The sequence below is a fragment of the Oxyura jamaicensis genome, chromosome Z (genome assembly GCF_011077185.1).
Source record: "Oxyura jamaicensis isolate SHBP4307 breed ruddy duck chromosome Z, BPBGC_Ojam_1.0, whole genome shotgun sequence".
NCBI lineage: Eukaryota > Metazoa > Chordata > Aves > Anseriformes > Anatidae > Oxyura > Oxyura jamaicensis.
In genome coordinates, this window is record NC_048926.1 from 24,996,265 (window position 1) to 25,015,826 (window position 19,562).

At 36.7% G+C, this 19,562-nt stretch overlaps 1 protein-coding gene across 5 annotated transcripts in view; it reads left to right on the forward strand.

The window, feature by feature from the left end:
- AP3B1 (adaptor related protein complex 3 subunit beta 1) overlaps positions 1-19,562 on the forward strand; it is a 157,263-nt gene that overhangs the window by 13,286 nt on the left and 124,415 nt on the right. For all 5 annotated transcript variants that reach the window (XR_004746162.1, XR_004746161.1, XM_035309919.1 and 2 more), the window contains exons 2-6: positions 1,413-1,488; positions 6,930-7,004; positions 11,702-11,797; positions 13,069-13,229; positions 16,996-17,062. Coding sequence is in view for 3 of the 5 variants with exons in the window: in XM_035309919.1 (XP_035165810.1) it covers positions 1,413-1,488; positions 6,930-7,004; positions 11,702-11,797; positions 13,069-13,229; positions 16,996-17,062 (475 nt within the window). In the remaining 2 variants the exon portion in view is untranslated. The remainder of the gene's footprint in view (positions 1-1,412; positions 1,489-6,929; positions 7,005-11,701; positions 11,798-13,068; positions 13,230-16,995; positions 17,063-19,562) is intronic.

A 19,562-nucleotide genomic window follows, 5' to 3' on the forward strand; every position in this document is an offset into this window, starting at 1 on the left:
CATTTTTTTCCTAGTCGATTTTCATAGTCAAATCATTGTCTACATACTTTCTACTTTCTCTTGGGATTTTTTTGACGTATTTCTATTTTTTCATGTCAACTTTTTTTCATTCAACTTTTAATGTCAACATCCATGGTACACTGGATGTTACTACTTGCACTGGATGGGAAGGGCAACTATAAACGAAATAAACTGACTTCAACAGGATGCAAAACTACAGAACAAAGTTGGATAGGATGTATAATATGAAGGACAGAAACAAATAATTAAAAAAAAAGCATCAGTAGTAGACTGACTGACAGTTCTTTGAACACTCCCAGGAATAACTGACAGCAGGAAATTGCTATGTGTCAAGCAGGGAAAATAGGAGGTGTTCCCACTGATATTTGGGAAATGATGCTGAAGCAGGCAAGAAAATAAAATACTTCCACTTTTTTCTTTTAAATATAATGCTGAAATACTTAAGCTGTTGAGTGAAGCCAGTACTTAAAACAGGTCATATCTATTGCTGAAGCTGAAGAAGCTGTTTCATCTAGGGCAACTGCATGATCTTTTTTTTTTTTTTTTTTTTTTTTTTTCCCAATCAAGCTATCTAGGAATTACAGAAGGTTATTTCTTCAAATAAACTTCTGTAAATTCTCAGCATCTATAAATGCAGTTAACCGATGTTAATAGACTGTGATTTCTTTGCATTCAAAAAGCCAAACAAGGTTAGGGTTTGTATTAGAGCTTGGTGATGAGAAGCTGTATCTGTGAGAGAACATCCTTATCAAGTTAATATTTTCATGCCAGAATCTTGCTTTGGCTGTAAAAAGCACTTGGATTTATGTGTGTCTAACAATGTGGCTGTCGTAATCTTATGGGATGTAGAATGGATATACTGCTGATCTGAGGATTTTCATTCTGAAGGGAGTGAATGGCAATTTACAATCTGAAAAGGCACATGTAAAAAAGTTTGTGCTCTTGATTCTTGTTGGAATTCAGACCACCCTGAAACTTCCTATTGGGTTTTCCAGTGGTTAACATTAAATTGATACTATATTTTAACACAAACATGTCAACCTCAAGCTATTGCGTCTGACTCTTGCTGTGCTGGAGGGGGTGATGGGGAGTGAATGAATCATTGGTTCCAACTGAACTATGCTGTTGCTTCAAGACTTCAGCCTTCTAGCCAGGGATTAGCTATTAAAGTTGCATGGGTTTGATTTATTGTTGGAATTGGATAGATCCCTTTACTAAACACATCATTATTCTAGGCCAGAATGTTAACAAATACAATTTAAAAATGGGCAAGAAGGAGCAGTGCTTTATCTGAAGCTGCTGGAATGATGCAAGAATATATATAAAAAAATGGTATTCCAACTTTTTTTCTTTATTTTTCTAATTGATGCTCTTCTGTGTTTCTACCATAGAAATGAAGACCTAAAACAAATGCTGGAAAGCAGTAAAGATTCTGCAAAGCTGGATGCTATGAAAAGGATTGTTGGGGTATGTGTTATGTTTTTTTTTGGTATGAGTACTGTTACTACTTTACAGATCCTTACCGAGTCAGAATTTGAATCTCTAAATGGTGTTTTAAAAACTACTGTGGAAAAAAAAAAAACAAACTAATTCGGTGTTTTCTATATGAAAATACATGCAAACATACTATTTAAAAGTTTTGTGTAACATTGCCAATATGCTTGTAAGAAACCCCTTTCAGTAGGGGGGTAAAATATTAAATACGAAATGAAAATTCAATTCCTGTCTTAATTTAGCAGTCAGAAAGCAACAGTAATCTGCTGGAGTGTATGTAAAAAAAAAAAAAAAGTCATTCGTTGTTACTTTTAGATTATATTAGGCTTTTTTTTTTAATTGAGTAGGTTACCTATATGTTTGACTAAGTATTTTGAGTGAACTGTTTACCTGTAGAGTTGATTAAATGATGTTTAACATCATTGTGTGTTTAAATCCTGTAAGACAAACATCATTAAGTTGATAAAGGCCCTTTATTTCTTCTTAAAAGTATTAGGGGAATATGCTGTGGAAATCTGTTCAGTGTCCAGTTAGGTTACTTTTCTGCTACTTGTGCAGTTGCTTTCATTCACAAATCCTTCAGTCTCCTGTGGATGAGCTTTTTTTGTTTTATTTTTTTACATGGCTTAGTCTCTAAAGATGTGCCAAAATGTGTAGTTATTGGTTATCCTCTGATACCGTTCTTTCCTCTATCACTAAAGCTAGTGACTTCTCCCTTTCTTTATTATCCTGTAGCAATGAGTATTTTACTCAGGCTGGCTGTCATCAGCTTTTGCCTTTGTGATCCTAGTCCTGGCAACAATGTCAGTTACTTGTTGGATCTGGGTAACCAGATCAGCTATCACTTCATATCATTCTGATGAAAGGTTTGTTGGTTCATCTTCTATGCCATGATGTGGGTGGGGTTCCTCAGTTTCTGACCAATGAGAGTCACACATGCTGGTGCACCTAAGCATGGCCCTTTGGAGGGCAGTAAGCAACTTAGTTTCTTCTGCTTTGTTCAGTAAAGTTATTTTTTCTGTTTTCTTACTGTAGACAAGAAGACTAGGGGAAGTGATATTTTCCTCGCATGGTTTTATTTTTCAAAAAAGTTGGCCAGATTTGTGTGTACAGGTGGAAAATGTTGCAACTGAATGTATGTGTATGGGGGAATTGGAAACTGTTCAATCAGGTTAACTTTTAAATGAAGCTTTACTAGATTGATACAGCCCTCATTAACCACACTTTGTTGTTGGTTAGTTTGCACTCATTGTAAATCATTGCTGCAACATATTCAAAGCAGTTCTTAAGAACTGTATCTTCTCCAATAAGTGTATAATACCATGGAGCTGGTGATGTGTTGTTATCACTGGTTGCTGTTGTTCTTGATAGTTTTAGACTAAGGTGATCTGGCTCAAAAGCTCTACAGCAACAGAAGACAGAACTGAATTGAATATGCTTTCATTTCCCCCATTCCCAATTAGAGATTTTGTCCTTTGATTATAGACAGTTCCCTGTCCTTAGTACCTGTACCTGTAAGCAGTGCTGGGGGAGCTCTTGCCTCTTGGACAGTTCTTTGTTCTTCAAATCCAGTTGGAGGTCACTAGTGGAGTCCCCCAGGGCTTGGTACTGGGACCAGTCCTCTTTAACATCTTCATCAATGATCTGGACGAGGGGATTGAGTGCGCCCTCAGCAAGTTTGCAGACGACACCAAGTTAGGTGTGTGTGTCGATCTGCTCGAGGGTAGGAAGGCTCTGCAGGAGGATCTGGATAGGCTGGACCAATGGGCCGAGGCCAATGGTATGAGGTTCAACAAGGCCAAGTGCCGGGTCCTGCACCTGGGGCACAACAACCCCAAACAGAGCTACAGGCTGGGAGATGTGTGGTTAGAAAGCTGCCTGGCAGAGAAGGACCTGGGAGTAGTGGTTGACAGTCGGCTGAATATGAGCCAGCAGTGTGCTCAGGCGGCCAAGAAGGCCAGCAGCATCCTGGCTTGCATAAGAAACAGCATGGCCAGCAGGTCCAGGGAAGTGATTGTCCCCCTGTACTCGGTTCTGGTGAGGCCTCACTTCGAGTACTGCGTTCAGTTTTGGGCCCCTCGCTACAAGAAGGACATGGAGGTGCTTGAGCGAGTCCAGAGAAGGGCAAGGAAGCTGGTGAAGGGTCTGGAGAACAAGTCTTATGAGGAGCGGCTGAGGGAGCTGGGACTGTTTAGCCTGGAGAAGAGGAGGCTCAGGGGCGACCTTATTGCACTCTACAGGTACCTGAAAGGAGGCTGTAGCGAGGTGGGGGTTGGTCTATTCTCCCACGTGCCTGGTGACAGGACGAGGGGGAATGGGCTAAAGTTGCGCCAGGGGAGGTTTAGGTTGGATATTAGGAAGAACTTCTTTACTGAACGGGTTGTTAGGCATTGGAACGGGCTGCCCAGGGAAGTGGTTGAGTCACCATCCCTGGAGGTCTTTAAAAGACGTTTAGATGTAGAGCTTAGGGATATGGTTTAGTGGAAGATTTGTTAGCGTTAGGTCAGAGGTTGGACTCGGTGATCTTGAGGTCTCTTCCAACCTAGACTATTCTGTGATTCTGTGATTTATCTGCTGCTTCTTGTCTTAAAGTAAAAACAGTCTTCTAGTTCCTAAGGTTGGCCTTTACTTGACTGTTAGTGAATTGTTTGTATTACTGGATCCTCTCTTTTCAGTTTGTTCCACATTTTCAAGGTGTTAACTGGTGCTTCAACTGTGCCTCATAACAGTTATCTGGTACCAACCTCCGGTTCACATAACAAGTCAAAACAATGATCTTTACAGGCCAGGACTGGGACCTTGCACAATTACCAAAAAGCCTGTAGCTGTGGTGATAATGGTCTTTCTGGGTGCAAAGACACCTTTGCATTAGCAGTTGTTTGCTTACATTTAGCAAGATCTGGGACACGAGGTGTGTTTTCCAGAGATAAAAGGCTTCCTCTAGCCTTATTACTAGAGGAAAAAGGAACTTGTCAGAGTATTGTTTAACATGTCTCATGGGAACAGTTTTTTTCACTAATTTTAGATAAAGGAGAAAGCTTTACAAACTGATAGCTTTCTTGCTCTTTTAGTAGACCGATAGCTTTCCTGCTCTTTTCAAGAAGCTGAATTTTTATTGATTCATATAGATGTGGTGGCAAAGCACCAGGAGAACGTTTCTTACGGTTCCTTTTGCTGCTTCTTCCTCTTACGGTTGTTGGCAAACTCTCTCTGGGACAGAGATTCCTTACAATTTAACAGATCTCTCCTCCAGTGGAATTTTGCTCCCAAAAATTTTTAAAGCATAAATGCAGAAACAAATTTGTGTGCCTGATTTCCCATGGAGAAATTCATATGTTTTGTCTCATTCTAAAAAAGAAAAGAAAACAAAACAGTTTATCACACCCTTTTATTCACAGTGTCTATATTTTGGAGGGACATAAGTGCATGCAGACTTGTGGGCATGCGTAAAGCTTCTTCTAGAATGAAAGTTCCTGTTTGTGCAGGAACTTCAGGTATACAAGATGACACAACTGGAGAATGTCTGGCCATAGCAGCAAAAATGATGAGATAGACCTTGGTCTTGGGAAAAAAAAAGTAAGTTTTTTTTAAATTTAGTGTACCCTGGGGTAAGAAGTGTTTATGCTAATCATGACTGATGCTAATGACTTTATGACTTAATGAGTCAAAGTATACTCTTTGAAAAGGATCTAAATACAAATTTCCATGGTACGCTGGAGATACTGCAGTCGGTCAGTTAAATAATGGAAGTAGTGTATAGGGTTTTAGTCTATCAGGAGAATCGCCTGCATTTCTGAATAGCCTAACTTTGCTGCATCAAGATGTGAAGACTGATAATGTGCTATTCTGTGGTACTTCTACGCAATGCATATTGTTACTGAATTCTGCTCAACTCGTCATTCTGAATTTGATTCTTATTACACTGTCCCCCAGTCCTGACAGTAGTGCTTAATTTAGATTCTTATTTTAAAACCATTGAAATGTTTGCAGTTTGCTTATTTCTTAGTTTGAGTCATTTCCTGTGCTTTAGTCCAGCTGCAAAAAATAATTTAAGATGTTAAGTCAGTTAAAATGAAATGTTATCTGGCAAAGCTGCTCTTAAAACCTTTCAAAAGGCTCCACTCAGCGATAGCTTGAACTTTAGACATGTTCTTTCTTGTTTTGCCTTTCTTCTCCAAGCATAAAGTCTGTCAAGGTATTGCCTGATTTCACTTCTTCTTTTGTTACGCTAAATACTAGTTCTTCACGCTCTTAAGGTGTTCATTCTACCTATGAGACAAACAGATCTGTGAGTTAGGAATATGAGGTTTTATCAGCTGTATAATGTTAAGCAATGGTGGAAGTGTGAGACAGAAAAAGCAGCAACTCCATTGCAAAATACATGCCTGTGTTGGATCCATGCATACTTGATTGTCTTTGTGAACTCTTCTTTCCAAGTAGCTTGATGTTTGGCTGCCTGTATCCTGGCTTCTCTGTAGCTGTGGACACTGTTCTGAATGAGTCATCTGTAGTGGCATTGTAACTTGAAGACTTGTAAGACATCTGTGAAATTTCCAGGGTTTGCATCGTGGATATGAATTATTGGCAGGCATTCTGCTGGAATTAGATCTAAGAGATGAGAGAGCTGTGCAGCTGAAGTGTCTGTTGAAGTACTCTATTCCTTTTGATGTACTTCTTATAAAAAACTTTTTCTTTTAGGCGTTCATATATGGGATGAAGCTGAACTGGGCTTTTGTTACTGGTGCTCTTTACTGAGTGAACAATTTTGTTATTTACTATGTGCCCTAGTTTCAGACTTCCTGAGATCAAATATAAAAACTTAATTTAAAAACAAACACACACACTAATGGGTTGACTGGTCATGCTTTTACTTTCATTCTTCTTTGTTCTCCATAAACACTTTAAGGCCTTTTATGTTTAACTTCCTATGGATACCAACCCTACTTTGTTTTTCAAGTGTGATGTCTATCTGATTTTCCTTTTTCTCTTTGTTTCTGTTGCACATCAAAATAATTTCTGGAAGAGGAAGAAGGTTTTAATCTTAAGCAGTTTATCCTGATCTGTCTTTTTTTTTTTTTTTTCTGATAGTAGCTCACAAAGCCCTCAGTAAGGCTTTTCAAATGAGCAAGATCTTCATTTGTTTTGAAAGCATTAATTTTAATTTCAAAAGCATTAAAATTGGTTTGCAGTCTGGTATGGTAACATCTAATGTGTTGATTCTACCACTGCTCCCCTACAGTCATTACCAGCTTGAATTTAGTGGTTTCTTTCTATGGCCGGCAGTAGTTAACAGAAAAATCAGAGAAATATTTATCTGGAATAAATGTCTCTTTAATTAAAAAAAAAAAAAAAAGACAAAAAAGCAAAACCAAAACACTAATAAATGATACTATTACTTTTTTTTTTTTTTCCAGATGATTGCAAAGGGAAAAAATGCTTCTGAGCTCTTTCCTGCTGTTGTGAAGAATGTTGCCAGTAAAAATATTGAGGTATTCCTACAGCATAGTAAAAACACTCTTACACAGGATCTGCTTATGAAAGTTTTAGCTGATAATGTCTGAATTCAGTATAAACTGTAACTTTTCATTAGCATTTTTTACTAGAATTTCTTTTCTATGATGCTGTCATTGGAAAAAAAAAATTGTGTAAATGAAGGAAACCCACTGTGATTTGGTTGGGGGGAGGGGATAATGCTATTGACTTTTGACATTATTTAAAAAAAAAAAAAAAATCAAAACCACAAGGGGATGTGTTTTTGACTGTTATGTGTTTAAATGTTTTTAATGCTTTAAAGAAGATTGATCAGAAGTTTATGGAATAATGTGGTTGCAATTACCTGCCAAGAAAAGTTACTATATTATATTCCAATTGTGATGGAACTTGCAAAGTTTGACTGGGGGATTGTGCTATGTATTATTTGAAAATATCTATTGCATATAAAAGCAGAGAGGCAAGATTTAAAAAAAAAAATGGAGGTTAGATTAAAAAAAAACAAGTTTTCACAGTGCTATTCCTGTAGTATATTTGTAAAAAATGGAGTGTTTAATCATTTGCATTGCAAAGCAAGATCACTTTAACTCAATTAAATAAGTCTCTGTAGGAATTTGTGATTAGACAAAATGTGATGTTGCTAATAAAGTGTGTTTAAAATAATGTGTTTGTCCACAACATTTAAATGGTGCTTTTGATAACTTAGTTTATAAGAGTTCTTCTAATGCATTACTTATTAATGTGAATGCCTGTGATCCCCGAAGATTACAAAACAGATGCTTTCAAATGTTAGAATCTTTTGAAAAAACATGACTGTTGGGGGGAGAAGGGGAGGAGGAATAGGTCCCAGCTTGAGTAAAGAAATTTTTACTAATATGCAATGTAATCCCAACTGTTTGGGTTGCTTACAGTATGCTTTACAAGACATGTAGACTCTAAAGCATTTTAGGTCTATGCCTTTATTCATTAATTTTTTATGAAGAATTATGAGAGGAATTGTATGAAAAAGGGGTAGACTCTAGAAAAATTAAACTTTCCATGGGAGCAGCTGGTGAAGAAGCTGGGTGAAAATCATCTGTTGGTGGAGTTAATTTCTTGAGACAAGGTCTTTGAGTTTATTCAACTTACACTAAATTACGTGAATTTTTATTAATTGTCAGGAGACTTACTAGGTGTTTTCAGGACTTAAATAAATAAAAACAAAAGCAGAACTAAAAGCTTTCTTTCTGCCTATTTATCATCCATTTTATTGTAGCAGCATATTTGTCTGGCTTTGCCCCCAGTATCAGGTGTTCAATGCATAATGTAGCTTGCTTCTGTATCTCTTTTCTTCCCTCATAAGTAAGCAAGAAAAGGTCCTATTTTGGACTAGGATTTTATTCAAAAAAAATTTTAGGAATTAAAATGTTGATTACCTTCAACAATGATGTGTTTTAATCAACAGGCTTTCCATGTGGCTCAAGGAAATCTAAAGCAGCATTTGCATTAGAAAGTTGTACAGACAAGGGTTTTATAAATAAATAGCTGTTATTCTTGATGCTCACTACCAGTACTATGCATCCGCTGTCAGCTCTGGAGAGGTGTCAAGAGTTGTAGTTGACTTGACAAATGAAAGTGAAAATAATGGCTGTAATTTTGCAGTTCCAGACTGTATAGTCACCAACAAGTGTCAAGTCCTCAACAAGTTGGAGGTTAGCAGAGCAAGCTCTTGATACAATTAGGTACTTGCTATTGTACAGGATCATAATTTTGGAAAAATGTAACAAATGTTGTTTTTGAAGTACTGGGTTTGAAAAAACAAAACTATTTGAATGCATGCTCTAATTCTTCTCTCCTCTCCTGGAAGTGTATGTTACAAGTGTAAACAAAAAGTTCATTTCATGGGCCCATGCATACATAAATATGTGTTTAGTCTTTATATATAAATATATGCAATACATACATGTGTACAGCAGCAGCCACAAAAATTGGCATAGAGGATTTGCATGAATACAAACACCACCACTGGCTCGGCCCTTCAAGGTGAAGGACTGCAAGAGGGAGAGTATATAGACATTCATGGAGTATGAGTCCATCCAGCAGCTTTACTTTAGTGGCTGGTAGAGGCTCCAGTGACTCTGGTTGCTGGCACATACTCTCTATTGAATGTGAAAGTGTGTGTACCTCATGGAGGACAACGGTTTAAAATGGAATTTGAAAAGAAAATTTAACAAAATGCTGATCCTGTGCAGGACACAGAAAATCAAGGCTGCCAACCAAAAAACTGTTTAGATGTTACTGTCTGTCTTTATCTGCTTATCTCATTTTTATCTACAGATTCCAAATTACATAGGTCCTTCCCTTTCCATGCCTTTGCTTCCTCCCCAAAGCATCCCGTAAGTCCTAAGCAATCCTAAAATACATTGCATCCTATACTGGGTCCCATGCTCTTAAGTAGCAAAGCCCTTCAGTCTGAGATGTGCTCTGGTGTTAACTCTTGATGGGCTTCACACTTAGATACACTGGGGCTGAGAACATCCTGGGAGGGGCCCGACAGGGTGTCCCTTCCTCTGAGTCCTAAATGTGGGTTCCCTCCTGCTGCTGTGCCTTTGTGTGCCTGTGGGTTTGCGGACATGTGATGGTGGCTCCTGAGATGGACCTGTCACAGTAGCAAAGGCAGGGTATTATTTCCTTCCCCCCACCCTATTGACTCGCTTTGTTCCTTTGTGTGTGTGAAGATGGTTTTATAACATAACCTAACATTAATTACAGGAAATGTTTCTCTGTTAGTATTTTATGGTTTTTCTATTATATTTTAAAACAAAAAGAAATTATGTGAATTCACATCTTCCTCTGTGCAGTGGTTACAGTTATTTTTTCTACAATTCAGTGCTAGCATTCATTTAGGAGGAGGAGACTGAAAGATATCATGGCATTCAGAAAAGGCAGTCAACTAATTTCTTTACGAAGCTTAGTTAGGTAACAGTTAGGATGCTTCTGAAGTTACTAGAGATGACTTGGAATGGGCTAAGTCAGATTCTTAGTGCATTGATTCTGTTTTTTGAAACCATTTTGCCAAATTTCCCCCCATCTTTAATTCTAATGGAAGTCTGTCTGTACTAATTCCTACAGTGCAGTAGCATAAAATACATCAGTTTATCTGAGTGACTTTGTATCTGTGTGACTTTCCTGACCAGAAAATGCTACTGTGTTGTTGTTGTTGTTTTAATTTTAAACGTATGCTGAATACTCTGGTATAGGAAATTGTTGGTGAAGAAGCAATACAACATGTTCATTTGCCTTAAGAAAAGCAAAGGGCATCTTATTATTTACATAAGTGCCTTGTGATTTTTTTATTTTATTTTTTTAAGTACACACTGACCTCAACTTGATTATGTGCATCATGTCATGAATGGTAAGGATGCAAAAAGTGACCTAATAAACAATTGGTGGTATAGAACAAAAATAGGTCTTGGTCAATACCTCATGGAGTTTTATGTGCTTATATTGATAAACTAATTAAACAAATCTGCCTGTGTTCCTCAAGCCTAATGTGCCCCTGTTATGATTAGTTTTATAGAAAGGAGCATTTTAACATTGAGTGAAGGTAAATGATAAAAGAACAGTGTAGTCACGAAGCTCTAAGGGCTTCCATTTCTAGTCACAGAGTGGTTTCAAGCAAAGGAGGCTTTCTTTGCACACCTGCAGTCATTCAGTGCATAGGCCTCTTGTGGTCAATGTTGATTGCTGCTTGTCTGGAGCTGAACAACAAATAATTTAGTGTGGTGTAACCTTCTGTGATTTAATATTATGCTTTTTGCCAGAACTGGCACAAGGATACATCTTCTGATAGTGATGGTAATTATAGCACAGCTGTAGTTGAGGGTCTTTCAGACTTTTCCATTATAAGCCCCAATAGTCAGTTTACAACTCAAATGTAAAAAATATTTTCCCTGCTTCCTTGACATACAGTGGTCGTGAGGGGGTAAAGTGAACTAAATTGAATACCCTCCTCCTCCAAACGCATATTGAGGTTTTCTTAATCTTTGAACATTGCATCCTTTGTAATATGCTTATATTAGCTACATCTTTTGACTGCTTCAAGCTGGGCAAAGGCAGATCTAATACCCTTTGCTTTTGTCCAAGGCATAGTCAGAAGTGTTCTTTTAATCCAAGTTAAATAGCATAAGTTACCATACTTCAGCTGGAACTTACGTTCTCTTTCAAATGTGTTAAAGTAATTGATTTTGAGTTTCAGGGTAAAATGGGCTTGTTTAAACTGCAATTGCCAAGGTTTTCACTCTTTTTTTTTCTTTCATTTTTTTTCCCCATAAGAATGTATTAGGAGTGCTCATGTGGTTAGTTGCCACATGGCAGCTTCTTATGTTATTGAAGTCTTTATTTACTGGATAATAATATAATGCAATACTATATAATATATAATATAATGCAATACTTTGTATTGTTAGTCTTGATCTGACTGTATCACTAAGTAGGTAATATTGTAGCACCTCAGGGAATTGCTATTAAAGGAATTACAGTAAGTCATAAGGCATTTGAGAAATGTGAGTATTCTAGTCATGTATTATCTCTTCCTGTAAGAAGAGCTCAAGAAAAGAACAAAATAAAAATCAAGAATAAAATGTTGTTTCTATTTTTTGTTTTACAGAGTTCCAAAACTTCCTTGTAACCATGTTTTTTGTGGTTTTCTTTTCAGATAAAGAAGCTCGTATACGTTTATCTGATGCGTTATGCAGAAGAGCAGCAAGATCTAGCATTGTTGTCCATCAGTACTTTTCAGCGTGCTTTAAAAGTGAGTGACTCTTAAACAACATTTCATACAGAATTCTGAGCAGGCATCACAAAAACAGGTATTTTTAAGTGTAGTCAGGTAAACTAAAGCATATAGATAACTTGAAACTACTTTACCAGATGCAGATACGTTGTTGACAGATTTTTTTGTGCTGCCTCAAACCTCATCAAGTATAAAGCAGCTTAGCTTTCATGAAGTTAAAATTACCTTACTAAAGAAAAGTAGCTGAGTGGTGCTCTTGAGTTCACATGCAGGACATTTAACTTCTGGAATGACTTTGCTCTTTACAAGGTACATTATGCATGTAGAAAGAAGACCTTATTTTTCTATGATCTACCTGTTTCTGTTTAAAAGATGTTTATGTGCAACAGAGAAGTGGAACATGAGGAAGACAGCAGTACTTAAATAACAATACTCAATGTCTTGCATGTGCTACTTCTAATAAAAAGTGCTGAAAATGTAGCCTTCAGTAGAGTTTTATTTCTGATTCATATTAATGTGGTATGGGATTTGAGAGCAAAAATTTGGATTGCCTTTGAAGTGTGACTCTAGAGATTTAGAAAGGTCTTTTAAGTCTCTGCCCTTAAATTTGGCCAGATTTTATAAGAGGAGGTTGCTTTTTTGTTGTTGTATTTATTCCTTGTACTCTTCTTATATGGCTATTCTAGGTGTGTGCAAAGCCCATGGTGAATGGACTAGATTTACATAACTATTCTACAGATAGAACATAGTATCTACAGATACTACAGGCTTTAAAGTTACAAAGTACAGGCTTTAAAATTTCACGTTCTTAAAAAAATGCATTTCATTACTGGCTTTAGATTATATCTTGCAGTAAAGAATAGAAGTGGATATGTAGTTAGGAAGAACTTGAGTGGGATTATCACAGCTAAGAACCACATTTTAGTTTGCTAATTGTTATATTTAATAATAAAACTAAGCTAGTTAGTTTTTGAGAATATCTCAATTCCACTTGGACTGCAGTTTCAGATCATTGATCATTAAAAGTTGGTTTATAAAAAAATGAATTATAGTTCTCCTTTGCCAGTTTTCTAGATTTTTTAATATTTTAATGTTTTCTGTCTTTTGTTGTTGAATGTTTATTGCATGAAGTTTGGCACATTTACTTATTAGTTTGTCTTTAAATTGCAAGTCTGATTGATCTGGTAGATATAGGTAGATTAACGTGCCCTCACTAGTGTAAATGCCTCAGAGGATTTGATAATGTTTTTCTGCCCATCCTATTTCTTCCCTTCTCTGCTGTTTTTTAGGATCCTAATCAGCTAATCCGTGCAAGTGCTTTGAGGGTTCTGTCTAGTATCCGTGTGCCAATTATTGTTCCTATTATGATGCTTGCTATTAAGGAAGCCTCTTCTGATTTATCACCTTATGTGAGGAAGAATGCAGCCCATGCAATCCAAAAACTGTACAGGTGAGTCATTCTGAAAAATACTGAAATGTGATTGTAAAGATCACTGTGGACTCTTTAGTAAGACTTGTGTGGGGGTTGTGTGTTCCTCAGACATGTTTATCAGATCTGTTTATTAAAAAGTACAAAATGTATGTAGACATTCAGTCACTGAACTGATTTTACTGGAGTTTAGCCACCTTTGGATTTTTTTTCCTAAGTTACTACAGCAAATGTCTTCAGATTCTTGATTTTAACTGTTGGTCAATAGTAGAAATACTATCTGCTGCTTTTTTGAAAGACACTGAGTACTGTGAGAATTTTGTTAAATCACTACTATCTGTTTAAAATGTCTTCATAAAAATTTGAGAATACAATTCTATTATTTTTGAATTTGCTTTTTTACCACTGGGTAAGCATTACATTGTTTTCTTTCCTCCATTGTTTTCCATGGCATATTCTTGTAATATGACTTTAAGATCAAGGTGCTTTGGTTAATAACCATAGTGCTTTGATATATGTATAGCAAACTCAGATGTATTGTAAGTTTCAGAAATTAAAATCTTCATTTGTGGAATTGGTTCACCCTTGATACAGTAATGCACCCCTGAACTGTCTCATGCTTGCTAGAATAACAGGATAAGTACAAAAAGATTTAGAAAGAAACTGATACACTCATATCTTTTGGTTTTAATATGCCAGTTACTGTCATCATTATAGGTAAATATTTTGATTTGTCTTCTCAGAATCTAAGATTTGTGTTTAGCATCTGTATCTTTCATCTTAAAGGCATTTATTGTGGTTTGTAGTGTAGATGACAAATTAATACTACCTACTAGAAATTTTATCTATGCAAATTCACCTCTTCCAAATCTTCCTCTTCCCTCTTCTGAAATTGTTGCTATAGAAGAGCTCTTAAAAAGAGGTGGGTACACTCTTAATCAGCAAGATCTTGAAATCATTCTTGCAAATATCATAAAAAGCTTATCCCTTACAGCATGATTTGAAGAAACTGGCTTCACTCTCTTCTAGTTCTCACGATTTTCTGACTGGTAGTAAAATGGACATGAATCTCACAGTAATTAATCCTTGCCTGTTTTCATTTGCTAATGAAACTAATATTCCCTAAAAGTATCTTTAATGGTTTAGAGGGCCTGTACACCCTTCACAAAAGTTTTTACTTCACATAAATGTCCTAGGCATCATAATGTGAGGTTTCAAACTGCTATAGCTGTACCTGGACTACAATAAACTTCATGGTCACTTGTGAATAGAGTAGTAACTAGCAATTTTGTCCATGGTAGAAGGATTTGAGAGCTGTTTATAGAAAGCATGCCAACTTTACCATCATGTTTTAAAAATACACTTCTACAGTTGTCATAGCTCATAGCACTGGTTTGCTACAGGACAAAGGGAGAGAATATAATTTTCTGGATTATGTGAAGAAGCAGCAATTTGCAGAATTGGTGAAGAGACTATCAAATTAATTTCTCTATAGGCAGATACAGTTGGTTTGCCTTCAAATAAGGGTCTTTAACTGACAGTGTAAGCAGATGTATCGAGGGATCATGACTGGTAGCTCCACAGTTCAGCGATACAGATCATTCACTGGTGGCAAGGCTGTTTTCTGGCCTATTTTTTTTATAAGCAAGTCATTTCAGAAGACTCTGAAGTTGGTCAGAATCAGAATTTTGCGGGGCATACATTTTTGATTTGAAGATTAGTCAACAGTTTATGTACTGTCCTACATCTAATTACTCCATCTTCTGAGAGCATTTAAGCAAGAAGTACTAGCAGTTTATTCTAATGGTGCCTGTATGCTTCATTTACTTTTTGGTTTCCATAACTTCTCTATCTCTTTCATAGTCCTGTAGCTCACTTGGTGTTACAGATTTCAGGATGCGGGCTCGATACTCCAATCTTCCTTGCATTTAGTATCATGGTGTTTGGATGTATGCCTGACCTAGAAGAGCTTGTTCATTAGTGGTTCAATCAATCTTAGCAGCAGGAACCTCACATATCCAAACAGAGGAGATGTCAGGCATAGTATGAACAGCAACATTTGTGCCCAAAGTAATCAACATTGCTAGCTACATTGGAGTAATTTTATCATTGAAAATGTCAGACCTCTTGCTTATTTAGAGTGCACTTCAAAGCTATTGGTGTCTTCTGTCTATCAATAGAAAACTGTGTACTTGAAGTTACTCACAGCAAGATTTGGAAAAGGACTTCTTAAAAGTTCCGTTGCTAATATTAATACATACCATGCTATTACTAATAGATGCCATAATGGGAACACATTGCTCTGAGCTCTTTAGCCTTTTCCTTATCTAAAACCTCAGAGAGAGGAGGTGGAGAAATGGGAATTCAATCATCAAAACCCTTCTCAGAAATTGTCTTGGTCATGTACAAAATTGGTATTTTTCAAAATGTCTTAATACTAAATTATTCACCTCCCTCTTTCTCATGCCAACTTTAAAAGTTTGAAATAAGGCCTATTAGAAAGACTTTAGGCTTTTCATCTGAAGGTTTTGGTCGTTGGCAAAAGATACATTAAAATTTGTTCTTTTGTTTAAACAAAAATAGAACTTGAAACAAAAGGTGACTGTAAAAATACGGATAGAACAATGCTGTTGTTCTACGTATGCTGACAGTATGCTAAACTTCTAACAAAGTTTAGTTATCTATTTAGCATGCTCTGGTATTGCTAGATATTACAGTCGTAGTGAAGTAGTGTGCAGCTAGATACTCATTTGTGAATCTGTACTGTAAAGGATGTACTGTGCTTTAGGGCAGTTAGTTAATCAGTCAGCATTGAAACTGAAGTGTACAATGATGACCAAACGCTTCCTTAATTGTGATTGTATCCATATTTAAATGAGTTTTCAAAGTTACAGAACTCTATGTCCATATACCTCTTTGAGTCTACTGTATCGTCGTATTTTCTTCTGCCTTGGCTTTGAGTTCTTCCATGCTATATAGATCCACGATGAAGAAGAAACTGGAACGACAAGTTAGTCCTTGCCTACCAGTTGTGTTTTGTGTATATTACAAAAGAAAGCTAGGAAGGAAGTCTGGCAATGAACAATGTGTCTGGCAAACTTTGCTTATTGAATATGCAAAAGGTTAATAAAAACCTTTTTTTTTTTCTTTTTTTGTAACTGCAGTTTTATCTCCAGCTTTACTGTTTATATAGGACTTGAAGCAGCCTATTTTTCTTTAGATTACACACCAGCTTGGTACATATACACTTGACTACAACTTCTAAAACTTTTTGAATTCCCACACTTCTGACTAAAGTTGATCAAGTTAACAAAGTGCCTTACTTGAAGCTTTGTTATTAATCAGGTAGTAAAGGTATCATTCTGCTTGGTGTGATGTTCATTTACTACTGAATTCTTTCATTCTTACGAAAGAATTCCCTTCTGCAGAAGCACTGATGTGATTTAATATTTGAAGCGGTCAAGTTCTCCCTAATGTGTTAGTCTCTCTTAATATTTCTTAAATCTTAAAATTTTCATTGTAAGTATTAAGATTATTATCTTTGTTATACTACATACATGTGTTCTGTAATCTTTGTATTTCTTCAATTCGTATGTATATTCCATACTGAACTTTTCTCAGTCAAGGTATTTTAAAATCATTTCTTTAGAATACTTGATTTTTTCTGGAAGTAGTTTCTTTAACACTTTTGGTTCCTAGCTTGTGCCTGGAGGACAACAAACCTAAACTTTCTGAATTTTTGATATTTCTGACCAAATATGTAAAATTTTTTCATTTTTCCTTCTAGTCTTGATCCAGAGCAAAAGGAAATGTTAATTGAAGTGATAGAAAAGCTTTTGAAGGATAGAAGTACGGTAAGAGCCAAATATTGATATTACATAAATACTCCCTCCCTCTCTCCCTTTGTTAAAGTATATATATATTTATATAAAATACATGTATTTAAAGAATTATTTTACATACTGCTGAATGACAGCCCATGGTTTCTACTTCCTTAACTCTTGATAATGTGTTTTTATGTGTCCTGGTTTTGGGTAGGATAGAGTTAATTTTCTTCATAGTAGCTGGTGTGGTGTTCTGGATTTTGGATGAGAAAACTGTTGACAACACATGAATGTTTTAATTGTTGCTGAGCAGAGCTTACACTAACTCCAGGACTTTTCAGCTTCTCATGCTGGCCTGCCAGCCCTTGCTGGGGGTACGCAAGGAACTGGGAGGGGGACACAGTCAGGACAGCTGATCCAATCTGACCAAGGCGTATCCCATATCATGTGGAACCATGTTCAGCCAAATCGGTGGTTTGGCTGCAGGGGGGGGTTCTGCTGCTCGAGGCCCGCGTGGGCATCAGTCAGCGGATGGTGACAAATTACATTGTGCATCAATTGCTTTATATATTCTCTTATCATCATCATTATTATTTTGCTTTTATTTCTGTCTTGTTAAGCTGTCATTATCTCAACCTGTGAGTTTCTACTTTTTTGATTCTCTCCCCCATCCCACTGTGGGGCAGGGGGAAGTGATTGAACAGCTTATAAGTATCTCTGTATAAACGCTTTTTCATTGAGGTGTTAGCTAGATTATTTCTATTTGCTTGTGATATTTTAAAAATACATTACTTCTGTATGATGCATAGTATACCTGTGGAAGTCCATCTGCCTTGTAGTGTGTGCAGACGTTAAGCAATGGTACTTGACGAGCACTAGTTTGTCCTTGCAAATATTTCCTCTTCCCACCTGTTAAGTAAAACTCATGTCCTGTTATAATTTTTGTAGATTTAACACTCCCCTTTATGTTTTGGCTGCCCTATAATACATACAGGTCTTCTGTATGAACTCCTGGATGTCTCACGTTGTGAGGTCAGGTGTTCACCTTTCTAATACTTCTCTTTCTGTACCCACTACAATTAATTTTCACAAGTTTAAGTCAGGTAATTGAGGAAGGAGTCAAAAGATGAACTTCAAATGTAAGAGATGTAAATTAAAACATTTCTCTTATTCTTGCTCAAATGGGTAATGTAGCAAATGTCATGCTTTTTGGCTAAAGGGAAGTATTGCTAGGTACCAGAGTGTGTTGCTTCAGCTACTATTAGCCACTTGCTTGCTGTTTTTTGTTTTAACTTTAATTTTGCTATTTACTATTGAAATGTACAGGAATATGTTGTCTGTTATTCTGATACAGTCCAGAAGTCACAACGTCCACTGAAGGGTTGCTGAAGGAAAGTGTCAGAGCTTAATGGCTCAGCAGACAGTAAATCAGTTAGTTAGTTCTCCCAACTGCATGCACACTTGACCTGTACTCATTTGTTAGAGGCCTTTGTGCTTCTGTGGAGTTGCCCCCCAGTGGTTCTTTGTGTGTTTTGTTTTTGTGGTTCATGCTCTTGGAGTGCATGCAATCTGTGAATGTGAGATTAGATTCTTTATACCTGTGGAGGCATAAAGGACAGAGAAGCCATCTTTGTTTCTTTTGTTTCTGCTCATGGCAGGAAAATGAAATCCTTGAATTTTCACTCTGTTCCCTAGTCCTTTTTCCTTAAGGTAAAAGGCAAGTTATCCAAAAAGTAGCCTTCTATGCATTTATATTTTCAAAACGTTAGAGGAAAAAAGTACAGGGTAGGTTTGGATCTTCTTTTTCCCAATGAGTTAATTGTGGCACTTGGAGATGCTTAAAGAGGAAGTTAATACTCACTGCTTTGTATGTGCCATTATTCTGATGCCTTTGTGGCAATGAATAATGGACACAGTGTATGAGAATATCAGCTGAAGCAATAGTCATAGTTAAGCTATTTTTTCCCCCAGCACATTCAACAAGATAATAATGATGGTCTAGATCTTGGTCTCTAGACCTTTTCAGAGAAGCACAGGAGACATAATACAGTTAACTGCTGAAGTGTTTTCCTCCCTCTATTCCTATTGGTCTGTTCCTTAGCAAGGCCAGATTTTGGGCTGAGACACTTCAGATTCAGAAATTTTATTTGTTCAAGAAGGGCTAAGAAGAATTCTGAAAAGGAACATTACAAATCTCTTTGTGGGTCTTTGAATCAAAACTGCATCGTAATATACAGTGTTTCATCCCAGGCTCCACAGCTTATTGCGGTATGAAATGGATCTGTCTCTGTTTACTTCTTGATAGTTTGTCTTTGGGAAGACCAGTCTAGCAAAGTAAAGCTCCAGTGTTAGTAGCCATTTTTGGTCATGTTCCACTGAATGTTCCCAGAAAGGTTTCAAATTTGCTAACAGAAAGCATAAAATGTGTAAGTGTTTTGTTACAAGATAACTCTGGTCTGAATAAGTTCTCATCTTTTGCCTCTAGTTAGAGAACATAGCAATTCTAGCTTTTTAGAGTAGAAAAGATGCA